This window comes from Scatophagus argus, chromosome 18 (genome assembly GCF_020382885.2).
Source record: "Scatophagus argus isolate fScaArg1 chromosome 18, fScaArg1.pri, whole genome shotgun sequence".
In the NCBI taxonomy this organism is placed as follows: domain Eukaryota; kingdom Metazoa; phylum Chordata; class Actinopteri; family Scatophagidae; genus Scatophagus; species Scatophagus argus.
This window is the reverse complement of record NC_058510.1, coordinates 13,716,383-13,740,314: the sequence shown is the minus strand read 5'-3', so window position 1 is coordinate 13,740,314 and position 23,932 is coordinate 13,716,383. Positions and strand designations below refer to the sequence as shown.

Below are 23,932 nucleotides of genomic sequence, written 5' to 3'. Positions count from 1 at the left end.
GTTATGTCTGGAAAAACAGCTCTTATCCATGATATAAAGATCTGAAACAAAACTGCAGGGAGGTGGTTCCAAAGATCCTTTCTGAGATCCATAAGAGGTCCTGCCAAAACACCTACACCCTGCACAGTTGCTTCCTCATTTCATTGCAGCCAGGTGAAATCCTCAGCGCAATGAGATCTGGTTTGACAAACTATAAAAAGTCTGAGAATGAAGTATAGTTTGACTAAATCTAAAGCTTGACCTTCATGCATAACTAAATTTTTGACCCATATGCTCAGACATGAACTTTTAGCTGCACACATTCAGGTCTGATGGAGCCAACAGAGCTGCATCATCTGCAAAAAAAGTAGAGCTGCAATCCTGATATCACCAGCACAAACTGTTCGGCTTTGTTTTCAGTTATGTCCATAAAAATCAGAGGCAGAATCAGTGAAAAAGCTCAGTCTGGGCAGAGCTTCACTTTCAGGACCTGTTGATCTCACGCTCCACCTTACTACCACCTGTGAATAAGGCCTACAGATTCCCCTGCACTTTGAACAGTGACTCCCTGCCAATCTGAAGGGTAAAATGAATATCTAATATTAAAATGAATCTGTTTCCAGCAGAGCTGCATCTGTAAATTTCAACAAACTTGCCTTTTCTACTTTCACACAGACCAAAGAAGCCAAATTCCAAACTGTGATTGCACCCTGAGATGTGTAAGTGTGTGCCACATTCTAACACATACACACATGCACATACATAAAGATGTAGGACACACACCTGTGGCTCGACGGAGCGATGCATCGGCGGGGTCCGGGCCTGCTGAATGCCTCCGCTGCTAAAGGACTCAGAGCGGGGCGGCAGCGACGGGTCCGAGATCCGGTTGGAGACTTTATGCTGCAATGCAGGAGAAGTCTGTCTGTTCATCTTATAATGTTCCTCCACCTGACACACACACACACACACACACACACACACACACACACACGTACATCAGATCACAGTCACTCACAGCATGCATTGAAGTTTGTGCAAAACTACTGTGTTAAAATGAAAGTGTCTCAGAAAGAGTTGATTCCTGTTGCAGAATTTAGACCTACAAGGATTCTTTACTTTTGCACCTGATATGTATTTTTTTGTTTGTCTGTTTTTTGGGGGGTTTTTTTTGCAGTGAACGACACATTTCACATCAATCTTCTTTAGGTTCACTCATCATGCTTGATGAGCTCATGCAGAAATGAAGAATAACAAGGTTTGGTTTTCAATAATATTTAAAGCCTACAATGATTTGTTCTGCACTTGTATTATAGCAGAAATCTTTTCTGTTGTGCAACATTAAACACATACTTACACACAGATTTAATATTTTAAGGCTGGATTTTATTTGCTCCTCTCTGGTTTTAATGTCAGACATGATACCTTACTGAAACTAGTTTTCATAACCGACAGTCTTGTTGTTTTGTGGACTGAATGATTGATGATTTTAGCTGAATTCCATAATTTGTTTAACTGGGAGAACATTTTATAGCAGTCAGCTTTCCAGATCAGTGCCCAGTAAGAATTTATTTTTCAAAAGATATCTAGGATAAACCTGGGCAAAATTTTGTCAAATTTTTAGACATCTGTGCTTGTTCTTGCAACAGACTTTCAGTGACTATATTTCATCAGGTGGTGAGGACCAGCTGCTTCACATGGACATACGGCCACTGAAACACTGTGGAGAGTTGGTGGTAGTTTACTGGTGGTATTTACTTATTTTTTCGGCTGGTGGCTGCCTCAAAGATTTCAAGAGAGTATAACGTATATAAAGGCTCACTGCCTTTATATTTGTGTGGTAAACCACTCAGGAATGCATCTAGATAAATGAAGGCCTAAACAACAGCCACAGCGACCAGACACATGGTATTCATTGTGTGAAATAAAGAATCTACTCTTTAAATCTTGATCAGATAATTGATTTTCATGATGATTTTCATTTTAACTTTTCAGGTTATTCTAAAACATTGCAGAAAAACATTTGATGTAAACTAAGAGTGATAAGAGTCAGGTAGCTACAAATGTCACTTGCACTAATGTGTTGTGCTTTTATGTCATCTGTTTTCAGAGTGAACATTGTGTCTGTGTGAGATGGAAATATTTGTTCCTTTGAAGCTTAGAGGAAAATCCTGGGAGGCTGAGATGAGGGTAGACCTATCTGTACAGTATGTGTGTTTCTATGTATGTGTGTGTGTGTGTGTGTTGCCATGTGTGGTGTCCAGAGGGAGACAGACTGATATAGCTACAGCTGCCCTACATCAGCCCACCAGCTGCCACCAGAGGGCAGGCCTGGAGTTCTGCCCTAAATGTGTGTGTATACACTGGGGAAGAGTGTTCTCATGCGAGTGTGTGCTTATGGCCTCAGCTTGACAAGAAAACCAGCAGGGTTCAAATATGGAGTACTGACCTACACTTATGTTTTCTTTAGACAAAACACACTGTACTTTACTTCCATTTAACACAATTTTAAACTCACTTAAAAGGTAAAGCACATTAAACATCCTGGCAACAAGAAAGGAAGGAAGAAAGAAAGAAAGAAAGAACTTTCATAGCCAGTATTTTAAGAGAAGCCTTTTCGGTAAGTGAACATAATTTAAGCCTGTGAGATTAAGCTGATGTGAGTTTGAATTGTTGAAGTTAGTACTCATTAGATATATGATCTCAACCCACCACAACATGCACTAAAACAGCAGCTCTCAACCTGATTGGAGTAAAATGACGTTTCAACCAAGTCCTGATTCAAAATTTCCCTTCCCTGCATTCTTTTTTCATCTGTTTCAGCCCAGACCAAGTCAATGTTGTCAAAGGCTGTTTGCTTAATTTATCTTATAATTATGGTAGCAAAACCACCAGATTGAGAGCCACTGCAGTGAAAGTTGAGGAAAGATCCCACAACTCTGCAGCTCAACCTTCATCTCCCAGGCAGTCAGTAACCTGTAAAATGGAAAGGGATGGTCAAGGCGATTTAGAGAGCATTAAACTTTAAGCTGGAATCATGACAAAAAATTAAAATAGAAAAAAAAGATAAGCAAGTTTCTTTCCAACAGCTCTCATTATGTGGTTTGTCTGTGTTACTTTAATGAGGCCACAAACACAGTGGTGTGCTAACTAGACTGCTCACGAGCAAACATGAATGAAACAGTGTGTCAATGTTAAAACATATTTTGGTGATTGACATTAGGTGTTAACAAAACTCCTTTAAATTTTACAAATCTTTAAAGGCCATTTAGTCCTCTCCTACACAAATAACCTTGTAACCTAAAAAAGGGAAACTGTTTCTGAAAAAATATCCAGAGGATATGGCCTCAGTGCCGACAGTGGTAGCTATGTCCTTACAGCTTAAATAAGGAAGATGATTTGTTTATTAGCTATACTAATAATTATCTAATGGATAAATTTGACATTTTATGCAGACATTTGTGTCCCAAATGAGATGAGCAAACAACTTTGGTAATCTCCATCATTATCCCTACAGTGGTATCACCAGGTTGGAATTTTAATTTGAGGATCACTTCGGTTTTGGTGATCTGAAAATGTTAGAATGCTAAAACACAAAGCTAAAAGAGTAAGCATGCAAAACATTACACCTGCATGCTAACGTTGTAATTGGAAGCATGCTGTCATTGGCCATAAATGCTAATGCAGCCTCACAGAGCCTCTTGTTCAACTTTGAATAGGAGATGTCTAATATGACTCAATGTTATTACACAAAAAGTGGGCGTTAGTGCCAGTTTTGGAAAGGAAACCGGTTGAAAGCAGTGACAGCACGAACCAAAGAGGAAATTAATCAAAAGATCCCTGTGAGAAATAGTGAGATGATGTGGTGAGAAATTAAAAAAAAGAGAGCCCACATTATCATTTCTGCCGCCAGCTCAGAGTTAATACATGAGAGTCCGCCTGGATAGAGAAATAAAACTGTTAAGAATGATTTAAGAGAAAATCACCCCCCTGGCCAAGGTTAGTAAGTACGCACAGTCTCATCCTGCACAGACTGCAGGATCAAAAAGAAGCAAGAGAGAATGAGGAGTAAAGAGTCTGTCCATCCTCCGACTGACCCGGCGGCTGGGGCTCCGGCCCCTGGAGTCAGGGCTCCTGCTGGGGCTATGCTGGCGGATCACTGACCAAGAAGAGTTGGGGGTGGGGTCAGGGACACAGGTGACACGGATTCGGGGCACGTGGAGATGATCCCTGGAGGGACTGACATGGGCGGGGTAAGAAGGGGGGCGGGGACGACGAGGTTTGTAACCAGGGAGTAAGAGGAGGTTGTCAAGGTTGATATCTCGGGTCTCCTTGAAGGAATGATATTTCTTGGGAGGGATACGAGGTGAGTTGCTCTGAGCTCGACGCATCACCTAGAGAGCAAGGCAAGTATTTACAAGCAAGCAGACAAACAAACACGTGTTGAGTCTGGAAAAGTGAAGACGGGTGTTTATGAGGACCTTCAGGTGATCTATAACATCCTCTGGTGGCCATTTTGACCATTCACAGAACCACTGACAACATTTCAACATGTAACATAGTTCACTTCTGTTTAAAGAATGTGGCTAAGCATGGTATCTGATTAGGTAACCATCACTGACTTCCTGTTAAAAAAGAAATCTAATAAGCATGCTAATATGATGCTAACTAACGCTGCTGTAGCCTAATGTAATCATTGTTTCAAAACACTGCTATTTGGCTTCACATGCAGCATTTTCCTAATAACAACCAAAACGCCATGACGCCGTGTCTTCACCGTAACCTAAATTTAGATAAATATGTCATTAGGTTTCGTGGTCAATTCAAAAATGGATTTCATGATGACACTGCAGTCATGAATGTAGAAGCATCTGTAATCGTTAGGCAAAGCCTCAATACATGAGCAGTCAATAGCAATTAAGGCTTGAAAGAATTTCATTCCAAAATGATATATCAACTCTCAAGAGCAACAAAAAGTGAATAAAATCTACCTTCACACTTAATTTATTGTTCCATTATACGAGAAATATTCCATTATAAAAAATTTGAAAAACAATTTTTGAGCAAAAGTCTTGAAGTTTCATGACCTCACAAGGGTCTCTGAAATGTCCTGCTCACACATCTGTAATAAAAGCTTTACTCTCAAAGAATGCAAAAAGATAAATATCATTTTTGGAATGAAACTCTTCATCTTAAAAATACATAAAATCATATAAAACAAACAAAAGTATTTTTTAGCGTCCGGTTGTTCCACCTAAAGGAAACAGAAAACGGTCATGTGAAAGATCTTCACAGGTGAAACAGACTGCTGGTGAAGTACAGGATGATACTGGTAGGGCTGGAGACTCAACAATGACAGCCTGAACCAGCTAATGTTCATATGAATATAAACTACCTCTTTACAACCATCTCAGCTTTGTCATTGTGGCTGAACAGCTGTTTGTTTTGAGCTGCTCTGCTCGCTTTCTCACATGCAAACCCGTCTTTTGTCTCGGTTTACAGGGGTGCTACTGAGAGTCTGTGCACACACATTTAGATGTTAGCTGAGCTGTCTCTGAACCCATTTGTGTGCTTGTGTGTCCCTTGGTTCCAAAAAAAAAGAAAAAGAAACACAGAGATATCTCATCACGGTGCTTCAGCACCCCATATTTGCATCATTTCTTTACTAGTCTTTAAAATATACAATCTTCAAAAAAGCAAATGAATTGCATTAAGTTGGTGCCTTTTATATTTCTAAATGAGTTAGAGTTCAAAATGTGATTAAAAGATTAGAAGAATTTGCAGTTTTTATTTTATCTCCTTTTTGGTTTATTGCTGAATCCCCTGTTTTGACGCCTTATTGAAGATAAATTTCTAAATAATTGCTTATATGTTAATGAGAATTTATACATTAATACTTTTTAAAATTAACAATCTGCATAAAAATTATCACCTGATCATTCTTATCTTTGGATGAGTATCATAAACATAAAAGTTGTCTTGTAATAGTCTTTAAGAAAATAACGCCTTTTCAGCGTAAAAAAGTGAGATTATTGTTATGTTTTCTCCTCGTCTTTGTGTCTGAGTCTCAGGCCATGCAGGCTACCTCTTTGGCCCAGGCGGGCTTGTCGTTGCTGCCAGGCGCCTGGTCTTTGTAATGGTACAGCTGCTTCTTGTCCTGTGGTGGTCGTGGCGGCTCCTGCTGCTGCTGCTGCAGTGACACCAGGTACGCTCGCTCCTGCTGCAGCTGCCTCTGCAGCCGCTCAGCCTGCCGCTGCTCCTCTATCTGCTTCCTCTTGTACTCCTGCACATCAAACAGGACAGAGGAAAGACCACCGGTAAGCAGGGGAATAGAAAGTCATAGAATATGGACTGACCTATGCCATAAATAGGAAGCATATTTTATTTACTGGAACTTAACTTTATCTTAACCCAGCTATTTTAAATCTGTTCATTCAAAATATTTACGCCAACAGAATCATCTGTGTTTATAATACTGCTCTCTCATGCCTTATTACATTTAAGTTAGAACAGTCTTGCTTAAAGAGAAAGAGTTTTGCTTCCAAAGGCTGCACAAAAGAAAATATTTTAGCGTTACTTTAAACTTTACTTTACTTTAAATATTTCAGACATACAGACTTGTAAAGGGTCTTGAAAGCCAAATTTGAAATATTTAATAGCCAGTTTTCTTTAAATTAATTCACTGGTTACCTCAGAAATGTAATTCATGACAGGCTGAAACATTTGAAACTGTTGATACAATTCTTTCAATTCTTTATTATGGAAGATGTTATGAGAAATTTTCAAAGTTGTCACTCTGTAGCAAAACCTGACAAATGTCAACAACTGATCAGCTCAGTTTGAAAGCGTCTTTGCATGTTTCTCACACTGTCTCGTCAGGTCAGAGGTCCAGCATTTCTCTGAACAGAGTGTGAAAGTCTGCAGCAGTTGGCGTGTGTGTGTGTGTGTGTGGTGGGGCTGCTGGTGAAGCCCATGCTGATAAAGCTGAGCTCCTTGTTATACAGTTTTGGGACTGACAGACTGGCTCTGTTGTCTGGTTTGATGTCACTCTCGACATCATCATGAACAATAAAGCTGAATAAAGTGTCCTTTTAGCACTGTCAGCTATCGAGTGACACGCCTCTTGGTGTGTGTATTTATTGATTTGATGTTTGTTAACTTTATTCTGGATATATATAACAAAAAACAATAATTGATGTGGTTCGGTCGTGACTCAACCAAGTATTGACTGCCTTCTCTGAGGCACAATTTCTGTGTGTAAATAACAAACAGGCTGACGTGGAACCAGCGCTATGACACAGCCTTAAAGTCATGGTACCCAAGCTGTTTCCATGGTCACCAAGAATTCAGGAGAGCAAACTTATCCCAATAATTAGTCAGCATTTGTGTGGCGTTGTGTGTGATGTTACCAGCAGTAAGGCCTGCTCCTGCAGGAGCTGCTGCTGCAGGATCTCCAACTGCCTCTGTTCCTCCTCCAGCTGTCTACGGATATACTCCTAACCAATCAGCACCCGGGTCAGCAAGAGATGAAGCCAATCAGAGAGCACCAAGGCAGGCGAGAAGCAAATTGGAGCCCAGGCAACCAGTGACATCAGCAGAGCAGGAAATAGGAGAAAATAAAAGAGGAGGACGGAGAAAAGTAGATTTATTAAAGAGGTGAAAGTAGGGATTTAGTCATAAATAGACGAGGAGAGATAAAAACAGAGAAGCAGCCGGGGGCCATAATTAGTAGAACAGGGAGACATGCTTAATATTGGAAGAATAATGTCGAAGATCAGCGTGAAATCAGCTGTGCAACAGATAGAAATTTATGTCTGAAAAGTAGAGCAGTAAGGGAGGGTTGCATTGCAGGAAAAGTTACCTATTTTGCATAGTCATGCAGTCATTTGTTAAGCCTTCTGTCTCCTGTTGTACTGTGATATTAGTTATTAATGTGCCTGTGCTTGAGATTCTACATGTTTTTTTCCCCATTTTTCTCTTATAATTGAACAACACGAATCCAGGGACAACAGTGTTCTGATCTGTTATCAAAGTCGAGCTGAGGTACTGAAGGCAGTTTATTAATATTTAACTGTTATTATTTTTTATTGATATCATTTAATAAATTATTAGATAAAATTAGGGATTACTGTGCACAGTTAAGTGCATTTTCTCTAATTTTCAGGTAGTTCAATCTGTTCAGACTTTAAAAGTGACTCAAATGAAACAATATGAGAAGTGAAAATCAGCTTTTGGTCAAGCATTAATTTTAACTGATTACAAGCCGAAAAACAAGCATGTGACCCCTGGAAATGAAAGCATGTCTGCATGCTAACCTTCATCACTGGTTGTACGTGTGAGGGTACAAAGGGATTTTTCTGTCTCATATTGTTTTATTTAAGTGCTTTTCAGGGGTCAGAAGAGACAAAGCTAACCAGTAATTTATAAGAAAAAAAGTTAAGTTAGAAAAAAGTGAAAAGAAAAAAAACTAAGTCTTGTTTTCATATTTATTTACCTACTTTATGATGCAAGTTAAGTCACACTAAACTGATATACGGTATCACAAACCCAAAGGTTCCGTTGGTGTGCTGAACAGGGTTTTCATGAGTCAGGAAGCCACGCCCCTCTGGGAGACACCTGACGCCAGTGTTTTCCTACCTGTTCTCTCTCTGCGTGCCTCCTCTCTTCCTCTCGGCGGAGCTGCTCCATCTCTTCATACCTCCTCCTCTGTTCACGCTCCTGCTGCTTCCTCATCTCTCGCTCCCGACGCTGTTGCTGTAGGCGGAGAAGATTTTACACAGTAACGCTTCAACCATGTGTGAGAAAGAGTGTGTGTGTGTGTGTGTGTGCACGTCAGATGTGTTTCCCTCACTTTTTGAAAGGTGCAAACATCCCAGGCCTGTTTGGTTGTGCATGAAAGACTAATCATTTCATAATCAAAGCTGAGAGTTTTTCAAAGGTGAAAACAGCCACAGGCTACAACAGGCATTCGTTCTCAATAATCCCATGTGATTACGTGTTAACACTGCCTCCCCATCAGTGATGTGCCCTTTTGCTTGGCTTTTTAAGCTTCTTAAATCTTTTATTTAATTATTTATTTTTTTCTTATGCACCCAGAGTTACCTGTTTGCATTCCTACATGCCCACCCCCCCAGGTGGGTGTGGCAGATGATGTAATAAGTCCAAGTATGGTCAGGGCAGTATGTCAAAATGTGAACCACAACAATAGTGGCAAAAAATTTTGAAAAGAAACTCACAGTTAAGTAGTTTGTCTCCCGTTTTTTCTCTAATGAAATCTACAACATAAATAACTCGAGTATCACCATGTTTAGTTTAAGTACAAACAAAATACGCAGGTATGTCTAAGAACAATGATATGTGTATGTGTATACACATATCAGTTACATATTATTAGAAAGCATGAACCTTATGAAGCCAATGTATGCCATACATTCCTACTTTCAGCGGTCAAACCACAGTTGTCTTAACCCTCAGCAAAGCTGAGGACTATAAGACTTTCATTATGAAGCATCTACAGGAAGTGCAATATTCTTCACAGAGGTTAATAACGATGATGATATTCTTTGAGCTTTCTTTATCAAGCCACAATGAGTTGCAGGTGACCCGTCCTTCCTGCGGGTAAGGTAAGTCTCAAATCAAACCTTCTTGCTGTGTTCCATCACGGCACAGCAGGGTGCAGGTACCAGGTGGAAAGTCTGCATTATCATGGACTGAAGTTTTTAACATCACCTGAGTGAAGGACACTCCCATGTTTCAAAACAATTCTATACTGTCTGTATGACTGTACCTTACAGGTCCAGTGTATAAAAAACATAATGTTGGTGCCTCGTATGATGTAGCTGATGAAAAACTAAAAGACTAAAAGCTACCTCCTCCAGGCGTCGCCTCTGTTCTTTCTGCTCCTCGATACGTTTCTGTCTTTCAGCCAGTAGATGACACTTATGTTTCTCGTTCTGTTGTTGCTCCAGCTGCTGACGCCGGATCAGCTCCGACCGCTCCTTATTGGCCAGTTGGAGGCGCAAGAAATCCCGTCTCAGGGTGGACTCCCCGGGAATGTTAATGATGGAACTAGAGGGCAGTTGTGACAATTATTTTTTAATTAACCATTTGATAAGAGATAGCTGCTGGGTTCAGTCTGCTTTATTTTTTAATGTTTTACTAGAGGTGGCAGTAGCAGTAACGGTACCATCAGTAGTAGTAATAGCACTGATAATACTACAGTATCAGTACTAGCAGTCATACCTGGGCTCTCCAATGTCCCTCTCTTCATCCTCCTCCTCGCTCCCACTGTACTCGTATTCTGTCTCATCTGGAGGAAACACGCAGACCTCAAGTTAGATTCACATATTCTGAACAAAATGACCCTTCAAGCAGCTGTTTGCAGTTGTGAGGTGAGTCTGTGGGGTGTGCAGCCTCACCCCTCTCCCCCCTCCTCTTCTTGGTGCGATCAATGTGGTCCTTCAGCTGGATGCGGACCTGCCGCTCGTTGGGAAGGTCCCTGATGAACGGGTGTTTGAGGAGCTGCTCGGTGCTCGGCCTCTGACTGTGGCTCTTCACCAGACAGCTTTCTATGAACGACTGGAACTTCTTCGACCTTTCAAGGAACACATTAACTATTATTATTCTCACTGTATAATTTTCATGATAAAAGTGATTTGTAAAGATAATAAAAGATGTGCAAGATATATGTCACATTTATTTTATCAATTACTTGTGACAAAGAGTTGAAGTAAAAAAAAAAATTATAGCCAGATAATTCAAACAACTGCAATAAACAACAAAACATCCATGTGATTAAAATGTTGATTAATGTGTGTTGTACTCATAAATAGAGGAAACTAAACTAAAACAACAAAACAATTTGTATTCCAGTGCTGTTGTTCTCTCTCTTTTTTTGTTGCACACACACAAAATGCAAAACTTAAAGAAAAATTACAGCTGCAGTTAAAGGTGCACACACCAGAAAAATCATGTTTTTCATGTTGAACCAGCATCCTAACACGGAACGCGTGTGAGGCTGGGTTTGAAATTAGATTGCTGGTGAATGTAGCACGTAATCAGAGCCAGAGGAAGCATAATGTGATGCTGACACCGGATAATAACCACAGAACAGGTGCAGAGGAAATATCTGTCTGTGTGTGACTGCTTGATTGCATGTGTGTGTGCCTTAGTGACTCACCACTTCTTTGACTTGAGTCTGGGAGCAGGGTTTCTGGGGATGAGGAAGAGCGCTCTCATTGGGTGCATGTCACACAGAGCTAAGGAAGAGTGAAAGGAAAGGAGAAGGAGAAGGGGAACGGCAATGGATTAAAAGAAATAACACAAAAGAACCGGAGACGAGATGAAACAGGAGGAAAGGAAAGGAAACACGGAAAGGAAGGAAAAGCAGAAGAAAAGGATAGACAGAAGAAGACAGGAGATGAGGCAAGGGCAGAGAAAATAAAAGGAAACAAAACAGCAAGAAATGAGACAAGAGGAAATAAAAGGAAGAAAGGAAATGAAAGAAAAGGGAGAATAAAAAGGACAGAAGAGGAGACAAGACAAGAAGGAGGAAAGGAAAGGAAAGGAAAGGAGAAAGGAAAATATGAGGGGAAGTAATGAGAAGACAAATTGAGAAAGGAGAGATTAGACTTTCAAGTACAAGACGAACTGTACTGTGTGTCCACTCCTAAGAGTTTAGTGAGTCTGATTTCACACTTACGTGGTGCTCCCTCTGCCATCTCTATGGCTGTGATACCGAGCGACCACAGATCACTCTGCAGAGACAGAGAGAGAAAACTGAAAACTTTCACATCCTAAAACGTGTTACCGACTTAACACATCGTGTTTTTGGTCCACTGTCATTGTACTCGTTAAGTGGTAAAAATACAGACAAAAAATTCCCATCTGCCGCTGCTATTGTAGATCTTGCTTGCTTTTTATCAAAAATTATCTGTATTTTCACACATTTTGTCTGCACATTTTAGCTAAAAAACTGCCGTTAATATTGTTAGAAAAGAAGAGGTTTTTCAACACATAAAGCCCCCGGAGGAATGGTTTCTGAACATCACAGTGGTCATCCCTCACATAGTAATGACGAGTCACCCAGTGGCTGTTTTTTATGGGCCTGTGCTTGGTGATTTGTGAAGTCCTGAGGTGAAGATTAAATGTCTCCAGAAAACAACAGAAATGATTTTTGAACCTTTTCAGAGGTTTTTAAAGGTCAGCTGATGTTCGCAGCTACAAGCATTTTCACTCTGTGGTTGATGAGAATTTGAACTTTGCTTGCTCTTAAAGGCAATCTACAAAAAAACAACAAAAACTTTCTTCTTTTAGTTTTCACTGTTGCAGAAACTCTCTGACATTATTTTCCTTTAATAAACGAGTGCAGTCCAGTAGATTTCTTAGCATAGTGTGTAAAACAAAACAAATTGTTGAACAAAGGCCAGCTGTAACACTCCATGTGACTAAGGGAAACAATAAAATATATCTGTACGAAACAATCAAACCTACAAAATTTGTGTTATTAACATTAAATCAAATAACTGAGTGTGACACTTTCTCCTGATACTAACACTGCAGCTTTATGCAGCTCAGCGTTTTGACTTCCTGGCTGCACTTAAGCAACCCTCAAACAGAACTTCTGAGCTTCTATTTTAGAGAAAAGAAGAATCAAGTGGCTTAATTTTTCACAAATCATAATTATTTTGTTTTTGTTTTTCTATTTCAGGCAGGCTAGAAAAAGTGAAATTTGAAGATAAGGAAACAAACGTAGCTTCACACAACATGTACCTTGAAGTCATATGTGGCGTCGGGGTTCTCATCACACGCGATGACCTCCGGAGCCATCCAGTATGGCGTCCCGATAAATGTGTTTCTGCGCCCCACAGTACGATCCAGCTGAGCGCTCACACCAAAGTCCACTGCAAACACACACATGTAAATGCACGAAATCAGAGGCTTATACTGTGAGTAATATTATTACTTTATAATGCAGCAATGTACACTCTGGTCCTCCTATAAAAATGTCATTGATGAGTGCCAAATTGTATTTTAGCTGCATATGAAAGATGACACAGTGTGTGTGTGTGTGTGTGTGTGTGTGTGTGTGTGTGAGACAAGATCTGCGTTTTTTGGAGGTTTATTGAATTTTAATCAGCCTGAAGATTAGATGATCTCCTGTGGGTGTGTGTGTGTGGTTGTGTGTGGTTGTGTATGTGTGTGTGTGTGTGTGTGTGTGTGTGTGTGTGTGCCCTCTCACCTAGTTTAACCTCTGCATTCTCTGTCAGCAACACATTCTGGCCCTTGATATCTCTGTGGATGACCTTGTGCTGGTGGAGATGGGTCAAACCCTGGAAACAGAGGTTTTATAATTTATATATTAATTATTTACTTTCGAAAACAATTCAAATATAGTCCATAATAAATAAGATTAAGCTTCTTCAACAGGTATGATCATTTAATCTCATCAATTCTTTTAAATTCAATTCCTATGTTGAAAATAACCCCTGGTGTAGAATTACTATTTATAACTAACTGAACAGTAAAAACAATGACGATGAACTTACAGCCTTATAGATCATTAGGGGTTTCTTCTAAGATCCAACATGTGCTCTAAAAAAATCTATACAATGACTCCTCAATATTCCTCTGTTCAGTGGTCACTGAAGCAGAAAAAAAGAAATACCTGAAATAACACAGAATACTGAAATAAGGTGTTCCTCAGGGAATATTCTGGGGTTCCCTTATATTTGAATCGTTTCCCAAAAAAATATTCCACCACAGATTTACTGGTTTTAAGAAAAGCTGTTGTCACACATGCGAATACAGCTAGTGGTGATATTCATTTTGATTTCGCTTTCAGCTCTCACCCTGAGGATCTCTCTGCAGACGTAGGCGATCCACTCCTCCTTCAGAGAGTTTCCTTTGGTGTTTTTGATCAGGTCTGTGACCGAGCCGGCCCCACAGAACTCCATCACCAGCTGCACACACACATCAGTGTTATTGCACAGATTATCGTAGATTTTTCATCGACTTGGTGGACTTGCTGGACTTGGATGGATTTTGTTGTCTGCATGGTATTTTTATGAGTGAAGCCAGAATCTGTGTACCATCTGTTAGTTAATTTTAAAACCATGAAACAACTAATGAAAAAACTTTGTTCAATGAAATCAAAAATATACTCCAGCTAGATTTTTTTAAGGTGCAGACATTTAATTAACATAAACTATTTTCAGAATGCAGGATATTTTAACATTGATCAATTGTCAAGCAATTTAACTTAACACAAAAAAACGCTTTTTGAGTCATTCATTTTTAAATCACTTTATTACAGCTCCTTGACTTAAAAAATCTAGAAAACAAACAGCCACAAAAATCAACATCATATCAATGTTGAAAGAAACTAAGACGTCAAAAGCTTGCGACCCACATAAGTCGGGTCCAAGTTGAGCACTGGTGACAAGCAAGACATTCTTTGACAATGTGAAGATTGTGGTTATGTCTGGACGATTTAACAAACTGTATTTTCAATTAAGATTTTGGCTTCCAACGATTACGAAAGCAGAATATTCTGCATTCCATTTTGCAATGATGTTCTCATCTTGTCCTGTGTTACTAACCCAGCGTGCTGCTCTCATTTACATGCTTTTGCAGCTCCCTAAAAGCCCAAAGTCGCTCTCAGCCAGGCTGTGGCATTTTTAGTTCAACTTTGAAAGAGAGGCACAGTGAACTTATGTATGGAGGGCGGACAAGGGTGGTCATTATGCACTGCGGCAGTTCTAAAAGGTTTTCAGCTGAATTATATTTAAAGATCAAGGAAACTGAAAAATAGTTTTTTTTAAATGCATGATGTTTCTTAAGTCAATGAGTATGGTGTTAAGTAATAACAATTGCAATATTTACCAACATAATCTTGATTATGATATTTTCCCTCACCAAACAACCCTAGTTCAAGATAACAGTGAGGAGTTATGTCACTCTGTACATTCCAGACACATTTACTCACCCACAGCTGGTCATCCATTCCAGGAGGGTTTTTCTTGATGAAGGCTCCATAATAGGTTGCGATGTTCCTGTGGTGGCTGTACTTCTTTAACATGTTGATCTCTGCTTTAATCTCCTCCTCCTCGTCCTAAAACATAAACACACACACGCACACACACTCTAAAAGGAAAATTCTATGTTTGCTGAAATGTAAAAAATTTGAATCATGGAGGAAATCAGATAAAGAAACAGTCTCATGAGGACACACTGCCAGGCGCTGTGCACTCAGTCCCAAGGTGTGTGTGGATATGTGCAGATTTAATTAGGCTTTGTGTGTGTGTGTGTGTGCGTGTGTGTGTGTGTGTGTGCGTGTCACTTACTCCTGTGACATCCATGACCTTAATAGCAGCAAGCTGGCCTGTTTTGACATGGCGACCCTGGAAAGGATAAAATGAGTAAGTAAGTGTGGATATGTATTCTTGTAGTTGTGGGGACAAAAATCTGTTTACACAGTCACTTTGATGTATTTTGCACTTTAATATAAAAACTTCAACTTCAAAAATGTCAGACTTTATTCATCAGTATATTTTTACATACACCAAAATTCTTCTCTCTATTTAACCCATCACTGATTGAACACACACATGCAACATGCAGTGAAACACATAGGAGCAGTGGGCTGCCCTGTCAGGTGCCCGGGGAGCAGTTGGGGGGGATAAGTGCCTTGCTCAAGGGCACGTCAGCCATTGGTAATGGAGGGGGGAGGAGCACTGATTAATCACTCCTCCCCCACCCAAATTTTTTCTTGCCAGTCCGAGGGGAATTGAACCCTCTGGCCACAAGCCGCTTTTCCTCTAGGCCATGACTACCCAGAAAAAGAAATCAATGACAATGACACACTACCCCTGCAAAAAAATCACTAAAAAAAGTATAAACTCTGTGACTTTGGTCAACTAACAATGTCACATACTTACCATATAACAATAAATAATAATAAAGTCTATTTGTATAACGCTTATCAAAACCAGTGTCACAAAGTGCTTTACAACAAACACATAAAATATAACACATAAAAGAAAATGCACATAAGGAGTAAGAAATGGTCAGGGGAAAAAAATATAACAACTGCTGGTGAATTTAAACTTAAAGAGCACTTTTATAAAATGCATCCATTAATTTTCCTAAGAATAACTACACTGAATAAAGACGTGTCGCTCTTTCTGCAGAGAATCATTCCACTGTTATGTAAGAAAACCTTTGCTTTTGCTGGCTGCTGCAGTTTGAGTTGACACGGAGAGACATTTAAAATGACAGTAAACAAGCTGTCATAACGGGTTCTTCGGAGACAGAAAATATGATGTGTTTATGTTCCTGGAGAAAAGATGTGCACATTTATGTGTGTATAAGTGAGTCACTGTAGTTTTTAATAATGAAAATAATTGCTTGTAGTTTTTTGGAGGAGAGCTATAGGATTGTTTTTCTTCTTGAGCTCTTCAGTGTTCTTAGATCAAATCTCTGTGGGCTTTGTGATGATTGCTATTGTTTGTTGTTATATGCATGCTACATTGTAAGGATTGTTATCCATCCACTTAACTTTAAGCATGCAGCATTGTTCAAAGTGCTCCTATGGTATGACACACTCAAGTGGCACATTTTAATAAAACACTTTCTCTGTACCAGTTTGGTGATCCTCTCTGTAGATGTACTCCTGTTTAAGGACCAAAACTCACTGCTCATTCATGATTGGCTGTCCAACTTAAATGTTTGCAAATTGCGGTATCACGATGATGACAACTGGCTGAAAACATTCATAAAGCAGTATAAAAACCACATTGTGATTGTTGTTGATGGTTGCATAGTTCCAGTTATTGATGTAATCAGATAATTGTTTCCCATCTGTGCTGATTTACTGCCAAATCTCAGTTTCTGAGCTAAAAAAACAAAATCCTGTGATGCACAACTCTTTTTGGTTTTTCAGTGTTAAAGCACATGGAAAAAGTATTTCTGCAGCGACAGGAAATTATTTTGCCACGCTTGACCTGAAACACTCCAAAATTAGTGCTGTGGTGACATGTGCCAGTAAAACATAGGAAATGACTAAAATATTTTAGTTATTTATTTTATTCTTCGTGGTAGAAAGTCATCACAGGAAATTATGGTTTTGTTTAAAATGGTTCACAAAGTCGAGAAAGATATTCTCCCATGCAGTACCTAACTTGAAGGAAGTTTGGTATTATTTCAGCAAATCATAGGGTGTGGTTTGTAAATCTGTCGATTAAGGGCTTTTTTGTATGAGAACATTTGAATGCTTTTGAGAGAAATCCAGAGTTTTTAATTAAAAAGTAAAAATATTTTTATATTTTTCTAACCTGATTTATGTTGTGACCCCTTTTAAGGGTCCAGGCTGGGAAACCCCACAGAGAGGAATCTGTACCTTTTGAAGTGTTTTAAATACACCCCTCCTCCAAACCGAAGTCAGTATCACAGCTGTTACAGCAAGAAAGTGGAAATTCATCCACCTCTGCGCCACCAGCCCACCACCCCAACACAACACACACACACACACACACATGGACACCATCTCGTCATGGTAACCTAGCAACAGGGCTGGCAGGTTGTTTAGTGAGGGCCACGAACAGGGGGTTGGAGGAGGCAAAGTGATGGCAGTGTGTGTGTTTGCATGCATTTGTGTGAGGTGTGTATATGTGTTTGTTAGGAAGCCATGATATTTCACACTCTGGGTCACTTGCACATGCAAGTTACACACACACACACTTATACATAGAGCGTCTTGGTTACTCAGTGTTGCATCAGACACTGAATGTATCTGACAGGCCAAAACCACCTCAGACTACGGAAAGACTCTTGTTCTCTTTTCCACATCTCACTGTCTGTCTCTCATCATTTTTTTCCCCGTTGTATACAATTGATTCCCTCTCTTTCTTTCTCCTTTTGTTAGTCTTCAGTGTCTCTCCCTCTGAGTTAGTCATGTTGCAGCAGCAGTTATATGAAGAGCTTGTAGCAGAAGGATAAGTTGGAACATAGTGTGATTATTTCTGTCAGTTCCAAGCTTGATTTATGCTCACTGAACAGTTATCACGTGTCTGTCAGTACCAGACACTGTGTCACACCTCACTCACCTCACAAATGAAGCAGAGCGACTATCACTGTACAAGCTGTAATCAGTATTATAATACTATTGATTACACCCACTTTAACAACCAAGTATAACTTCAGCTATAACTTTTTTTCAGCCAAGCTAAGAGGCATGCTAAATGCTGGAGTACAGTTAGCATGAATGTCAGCATCTAATGTCATGTCATCCTCACAAGCCAAGCAGCTAATGTGCTCAGTGGCTGCTTGCTTTTGGTAAGCAATGTAAATACTGGTATTATAATCATGGAATTATAATATACTAAACATTACATGCTAATGCTAGCACTCAAACATGCTAACACATGGGTTGGTAGTGTTTGTATGCCTCATTATTTTACTTTGAACATTAAGTACCAACATTAAGTAACCTAGAGTATGTTTAGCCTTCTCCAAAAACTTTACCAGTCAGCAGTGGGCCTACTTAAACGGCAACCCAATCATCAGCTGAGTCATCATGAGCATTTAACAGCACCCTAAGAGGTAATTATTCACCCTGTAAAACCTGGCCTTTGGCAGTCTAAATCTCTGTTCACAGGGTAGGAGCTCACACTGTCCATACGGAGGAAGAACAACACTGTTATTGAGCTATTCCAGAAGTAAAAATCCCATTCATTTTTTCCCCAGAAAATGTGACGTGACTCAGACCTACAGCAAAAAACACTCCCCGCTAAAACATCAGTACAAAAGATTAAGTACTGCATTAAAAAATGTCTGCTCTATGGATTAAAGGCTGAGCTAGGTAGAATAAGGCTCTGTACATAAACACTTCAAGGTAGACCTTAACTATGACTCCCAAGGTGCATTTGGGCAAGAAACATCCAATCACCCATCTTAAAGTTCTGACAGACAACACTGTACAAACTAGTTTGCGTCAAAATACTGAACCCCTTAGCATGACCTTTGTGTGTGTCTCCTGAGGTCAAATATTTAAATAATCAACTGTGTAAACCTGTCAAAATGGTAACAAGCACCCTTCTGTCAGAGATTAAAACAAGCCATAGGTTATAGATATTTACTGTTTATTTTTCTGTTTCTGTACCTTGATGTAGCTTATTCCAGTGCTTACTGATGGATCTGGATAACTTTGCAGTTAAAAAGAAGGACTAAATCTTTCCACATTAGTCATTGTTCCACATTTGTGGGGTTTCTGGGATTTAATCAGCAAAGATATTGTCCAGATAACTCAGTAAACCTGCTACTTGAACCTCGGGTTAAGTGTTTGAAGTGTTGCCGCAACTACTGCACAAATGGCAGTGATCCGCCACGATGAAGCAATAAAAGACAATGCAGATAAAACAGGGGAGATGAGAGGAAGAGATACCATCTCAAAGAAGCTCTTTGTTTTGCTATCTCTCTTCCTCCGAAACTGACGGCCAGCCAAACAACCTTCCAAAGGTGACACAGAGCCCAGTGTGTGTGAATGTGTGTGTGAGAGATTATGACAGAATCAAAATGGCATGAGGAAGCTGTATTGAAACACCACCTGAATCCACACATGCAAGAAGTCAGAGATAAAGATAGCGACAGAGCGAGAACAGAGGGAGGTGGCGGGTGAGGAGGAGGATGACTGCAGATAGAAAAGGACATAATATCCTTTTGAGGCAGCCTGAGGCATAAAAACACACCTCAAGTCCCACGTTCAGACAAGCCTCACATTCTTAACCTGAACACAAGCCCCAACACATTAAGACAGAGACAGAAACATACTGAGAAAGCAGAGATTCTGTTCTAGCACTGTCATAATCAAAGCATACAGAAACAGCAAATGCAGGTAACCAGTGCTGGTTTTTGCTGATGTATTATTCTTATTGGAATGAATATTGAACCAGATTTGGCAGAGGTGACCATAAGGCCATAAGAAAACGTTATACTGTGTTTTGGTGCATAATGAGTTAAGGCAATAGAATACTGTGTACTGGGCTGCCCATCAAATCACATTTTCTAACAGTTGAATTGAGATCTCAGTAGTCCCGGGATTTCTGCCAAGATTTGCTGGAAGCCAGGATTTTTCACATGCGTGGATCTGTGAAGATGTGTGTTGTGTTGTGTTAGATAAAATACATACTGAAAATAAATACTCAATAATAAAAGCTAAATACTTGAGTCTGACTTCATTATAGCACACATACAACTTTTCAGTTGCAGCTGTATCATCCAATTGCGTTTCATTAAAATTGCACCTTATAGTTTGACTGTGTTTATGTTACAAAGAAGTTATAGTAATTACCAGTTTCTGACAATTAAATATCATTCATGTCATTATCCAAACCTAAAAAACTGGGAAACTTTGACTCTTCTGATAAATGTGTCTGATTGAAAGGAGGTGCCTGAAAACAAAACAAACATGAAGGTCAGTAAAAGTCCAGTTTTTTTGGGGGGGTGGGGGTAATTAAGCCTAAGCTGCCACTAAATCTACACATAAAACCAACTCTGACATAAACTAAGCAGAGTGAAAAATCAGACAAAAAAACCAAACATCTGCAGGGCTGCAAGCCTGCACTGAATTGAAGAACCGAGTGAAGAACTGAGTGCACAAGACGGTGCTGAACTAAACACATAACAACATGGGTGAAAGCCACTAAAACACACAGGCCCAAATGGCTGTGTGTGATGGACCACTGCACTCAGTAATAAGCTCAGGCCAGCAGTTGCTCAGATGCAACCACAGTAGCTCTTATACTATGCTGTTTACATTTTTAAGAGGATGAAAAGAAAAGCTGATGAGTAAATTATTCTGTATGGAATAGCTGCTGTACAAATATCACCACACAATCCACATGTAAGAAAAAGTGACTTTAGAGAAGAAATCTTAGATATCAGGCCCAAGAGTAATACGTTCCCATGCAGTAACAGTTTTGAAATGATGACAAAAGATAAAATCCAAGTAGACAAGAGGCTGGGACATCAGAACATCAGAGAGGCAGAAATACACTATAGACTCGCTTCAGTTTTCATAGAGCAGTGAATTTGCATTCTATGCTATATCAAACACTTTTGCATGCATCACATGTTTGCATCTGAGTCACACTAAAAGCCTTCCAGCTGACAGGAATGTGACGAAAACGAGGCCTGAAGGGGGAAGCAGGCGCTGCTGGAGGGCTTTTAAACCTGATGTGCACTTCACAGTCAACACCAGCCTAAATGTCTCCAGCACTGGAATCAATTTATTGTTAAACTTTGGCAAACCAAGATTATAAATGTGTCAAACATTCATTACATACTCTCAAAGTTAAGTTACAGTTCAGTTATCATTCCAGCACACATAAGCATGAAGCTGTTCATTTAAACCTTCTTCTTCATCTAATCTAAGTCATGATAACTTTGTTGGGTAATATGTTGTCCCAGAAATAACTGTGATAAAAGATATTATCGTCATTTTAATTATTACCATTTTTGCCACTGATATCATGATAATGTAACAGCACAATAAGGCAAAAACACAATTCTGTATCCTCAACAGGGCAGCCATGAATAGAGCAATGAATGAATGATGCATGAATAAAGGCTGACTGAAAAAATCAAATATACAGACATTGGAAGTGGAATGTGAAATAAAAGTGAAAATATTCTTTAAAAAAACAAAATAAACCACACAACCAAAACAATAAGTAAAAAGGACTCTCAAGCTTTGTCAAAATAATTTGCAATAACAAGACCAAAACGAAAATGATCAAGGTAACACAAATATACCGATAAGTCAATTGCTATTGTACAGATATGTACAATAAGACAATAATGTAATTATCATGACAGGCCTACTTATGACCATCTCAATGGCCAAAAAAGTGATTATATATGGCACATTGCCTTCTGTCACGTGTTGTTTCTCACATAAAAAGGCCTCTGATTTGGCTGTTAATCAGTTGCTGCTGCATTCAAATCCTCATTTAACCCAGTGAGCAAATTAAAAACTGTTGTGATTAACAATGACACCAGTACAGTGGGACAACATGACAGAAATGTTCAGAGACGAATCTCACAGCCTGCAGGAGCCTTTCTGTCTTTCAATCAATACAACAAATCCAATGAAGCCCACTTTGGAAAACCTGATTAATCAACTCAAGAAAAACCACTCAGTCGGTTAATGCAGCCTCCTCATTGTTCAAAATCTGTATCTGAGTTTTGCATGAATTATGAGCTAAAATAAAGCAAGCGTGATGAAGAGATCACAGGTTTCATTCAGCCGAACGGCAAATGTGCAGCGCAGCAAGATACCAAACTGTAACATGCTGACATGATCAACAGCAGCAGTTCAACACCCGCAGTGAAATAAAAATTTTAAGCATATTTTACATGCTTTAATACTGTTTGAGAACTGACAGTCTTGCCACCACCATTCAAACAATCCTTTTCCCAGGCTTGATCACTCTTTGTAACTCCAGGAGGGGAGGTGACAGCATGGGAGGGGAGGGGAGGAGACGAGAGGTGAGAAAATGATTTGAAAGCAGCTGGAAGAAGTTTGCAGGGAGGATGAATGAAAAATATTCATCTCTCGGGTCCAGAAATGTCTCAGTCAGAAGCAGAAGGTAATTAAGTATGAAAACTTTTTCCATTTTGGATGACTTAAATATATTGGGTGACACCTTCTTTTACAACTCCCACACCTTCACAACACTTTTAGGAAGAAGCTGACATGTAATTGCACATTTCCTGGAAAAAAATATATAATTATGGAAAAAACGGAGACGCTTCCAATTAATTACTTTCAGTTAATTTCTAGTTGAGCTGAGAGAGCTCTCTACTGAGTGTACAGCAGGTTTGCTGTTCAATCTTCAGAAACCTACGTTGGAGTCACAGAGACCATGTCCATGTTTTATACAGCGTATGGTATTGACAATATTATCAACACTGAAGTACTAACTCAAGAGCTTGTATTTATAGTAGTGGTACTTTAGGTATTGATCTGCCCACTCGTATTTGGTGGATTCTGGATGGAGATGCATCTTTTATGGGATGATATTTCTTTCAGTGTGTGTTAGTATTTTATATTGCAGGGTCTTAATTTACCCACCGTGCTTTGTGATCGACCGCAGTTTGTGATCATTTTCTTCTACCAATCATTTTGCCAAGGGAGGCGTCACCTTGTTGAAACAGCAAATCAATACCGAACACCCAGCAGCCGGAATGAATGTGTCGAGGCTCTGTGTGTCTCTTTGTGTATCAGCAGACGTGTGAGTGCGATAATTGCTGTGAGCGGACACACACACGCACGCATACACACAAATGCACGCACACACACTCTGCTGTGTTATTACAGTTTGCGTGGGTGTCTTCCTCTGCCTAACAAAGGAAAAAGTCAGTAGTAACTTCAGTTTTGGTCAAAAATGAAATAGTGTTGGTTTTTTGGAGCTCATGTGTCAAATCTGATGAGGAGGAGATGATATGTCTCACAGAAAATGGCATACATTTCATCTAATGTGAATCGTAACCATTAACCACCTGGCAAAGAGGAAATCACACCACACCAACGTGCACACAACATAAAGAGAAAACACAGCAGGCCTTTGTAGCCCAGTTAGACAACAGATCTTCAGAATCTTGATCGAGGACACTTTGACATGCAGATGTAACTGAGGAATCGAAACCAGTGACCTGCTTAGTGGACAACCCACGCTACCTGCTGAGCTACAGCTGCACTCAGTGTAAAGTAAGCAACAGGAAAATTTCAGAGTGCATCGCTAAATGTGGGAAACCACTCAAAGGTTGAGGTTTTCTTCAGCAGCGCAGAGCTTTTGGTGGGTGGACTGAATAAAGACACAATTGTTTCAAAAAACCAAAGACTCGTATCTCTGTCTGCAACAGCGGCAGTTGAGTGGCACATCACTGAAATGGCAAA

The 23,932-nt window shown here is 39.7% G+C and overlaps 1 protein-coding gene across 10 annotated transcripts in view; it reads right to left on the bottom strand.

The window, feature by feature from the left end:
* tnikb (TRAF2 and NCK interacting kinase b) overlaps positions 1 to 23,932 on the bottom strand; it is a 47,426-nt gene that overhangs the window by 18,446 nt on the left and 5,048 nt on the right. For 3 of the 10 annotated variants that reach the window (XM_046370989.1, XM_046370990.1, XM_046370994.1), the window contains exons 3-17: positions 15,321 to 15,377; positions 14,963 to 15,088; positions 13,827 to 13,937; positions 13,217 to 13,307; positions 12,748 to 12,878; positions 11,678 to 11,732; positions 11,156 to 11,234; positions 10,395 to 10,570; positions 10,219 to 10,285; positions 9,846 to 10,044; positions 8,614 to 8,730; positions 7,386 to 7,472; positions 6,062 to 6,259; positions 4,074 to 4,370; positions 763 to 927 (exon numbers count right to left, since the gene is read on the bottom strand). In XM_046370989.1, coding sequence (XP_046226945.1) covers positions 763 to 927; positions 4,074 to 4,370; positions 6,062 to 6,259; positions 7,386 to 7,472; positions 8,614 to 8,730; positions 9,846 to 10,044; positions 10,219 to 10,285; positions 10,395 to 10,570; positions 11,156 to 11,234; positions 11,678 to 11,732; positions 12,748 to 12,878; positions 13,217 to 13,307; positions 13,827 to 13,937; positions 14,963 to 15,088; positions 15,321 to 15,377 — 1,956 coding nt within the window. The remainder of the gene's footprint in view (positions 1 to 762; positions 928 to 4,073; positions 4,371 to 6,061; positions 6,260 to 7,385; positions 7,473 to 8,613; positions 8,731 to 9,845; positions 10,045 to 10,218; positions 10,286 to 10,394; positions 10,571 to 11,155; positions 11,235 to 11,677; positions 11,733 to 12,747; positions 12,879 to 13,216; positions 13,308 to 13,826; positions 13,938 to 14,962; positions 15,089 to 15,320; positions 15,378 to 23,932) is intronic. The other 7 variants (XM_046370995.1, XM_046370998.1, XM_046370997.1 and 4 more) reach the window with 5 other exon arrangements.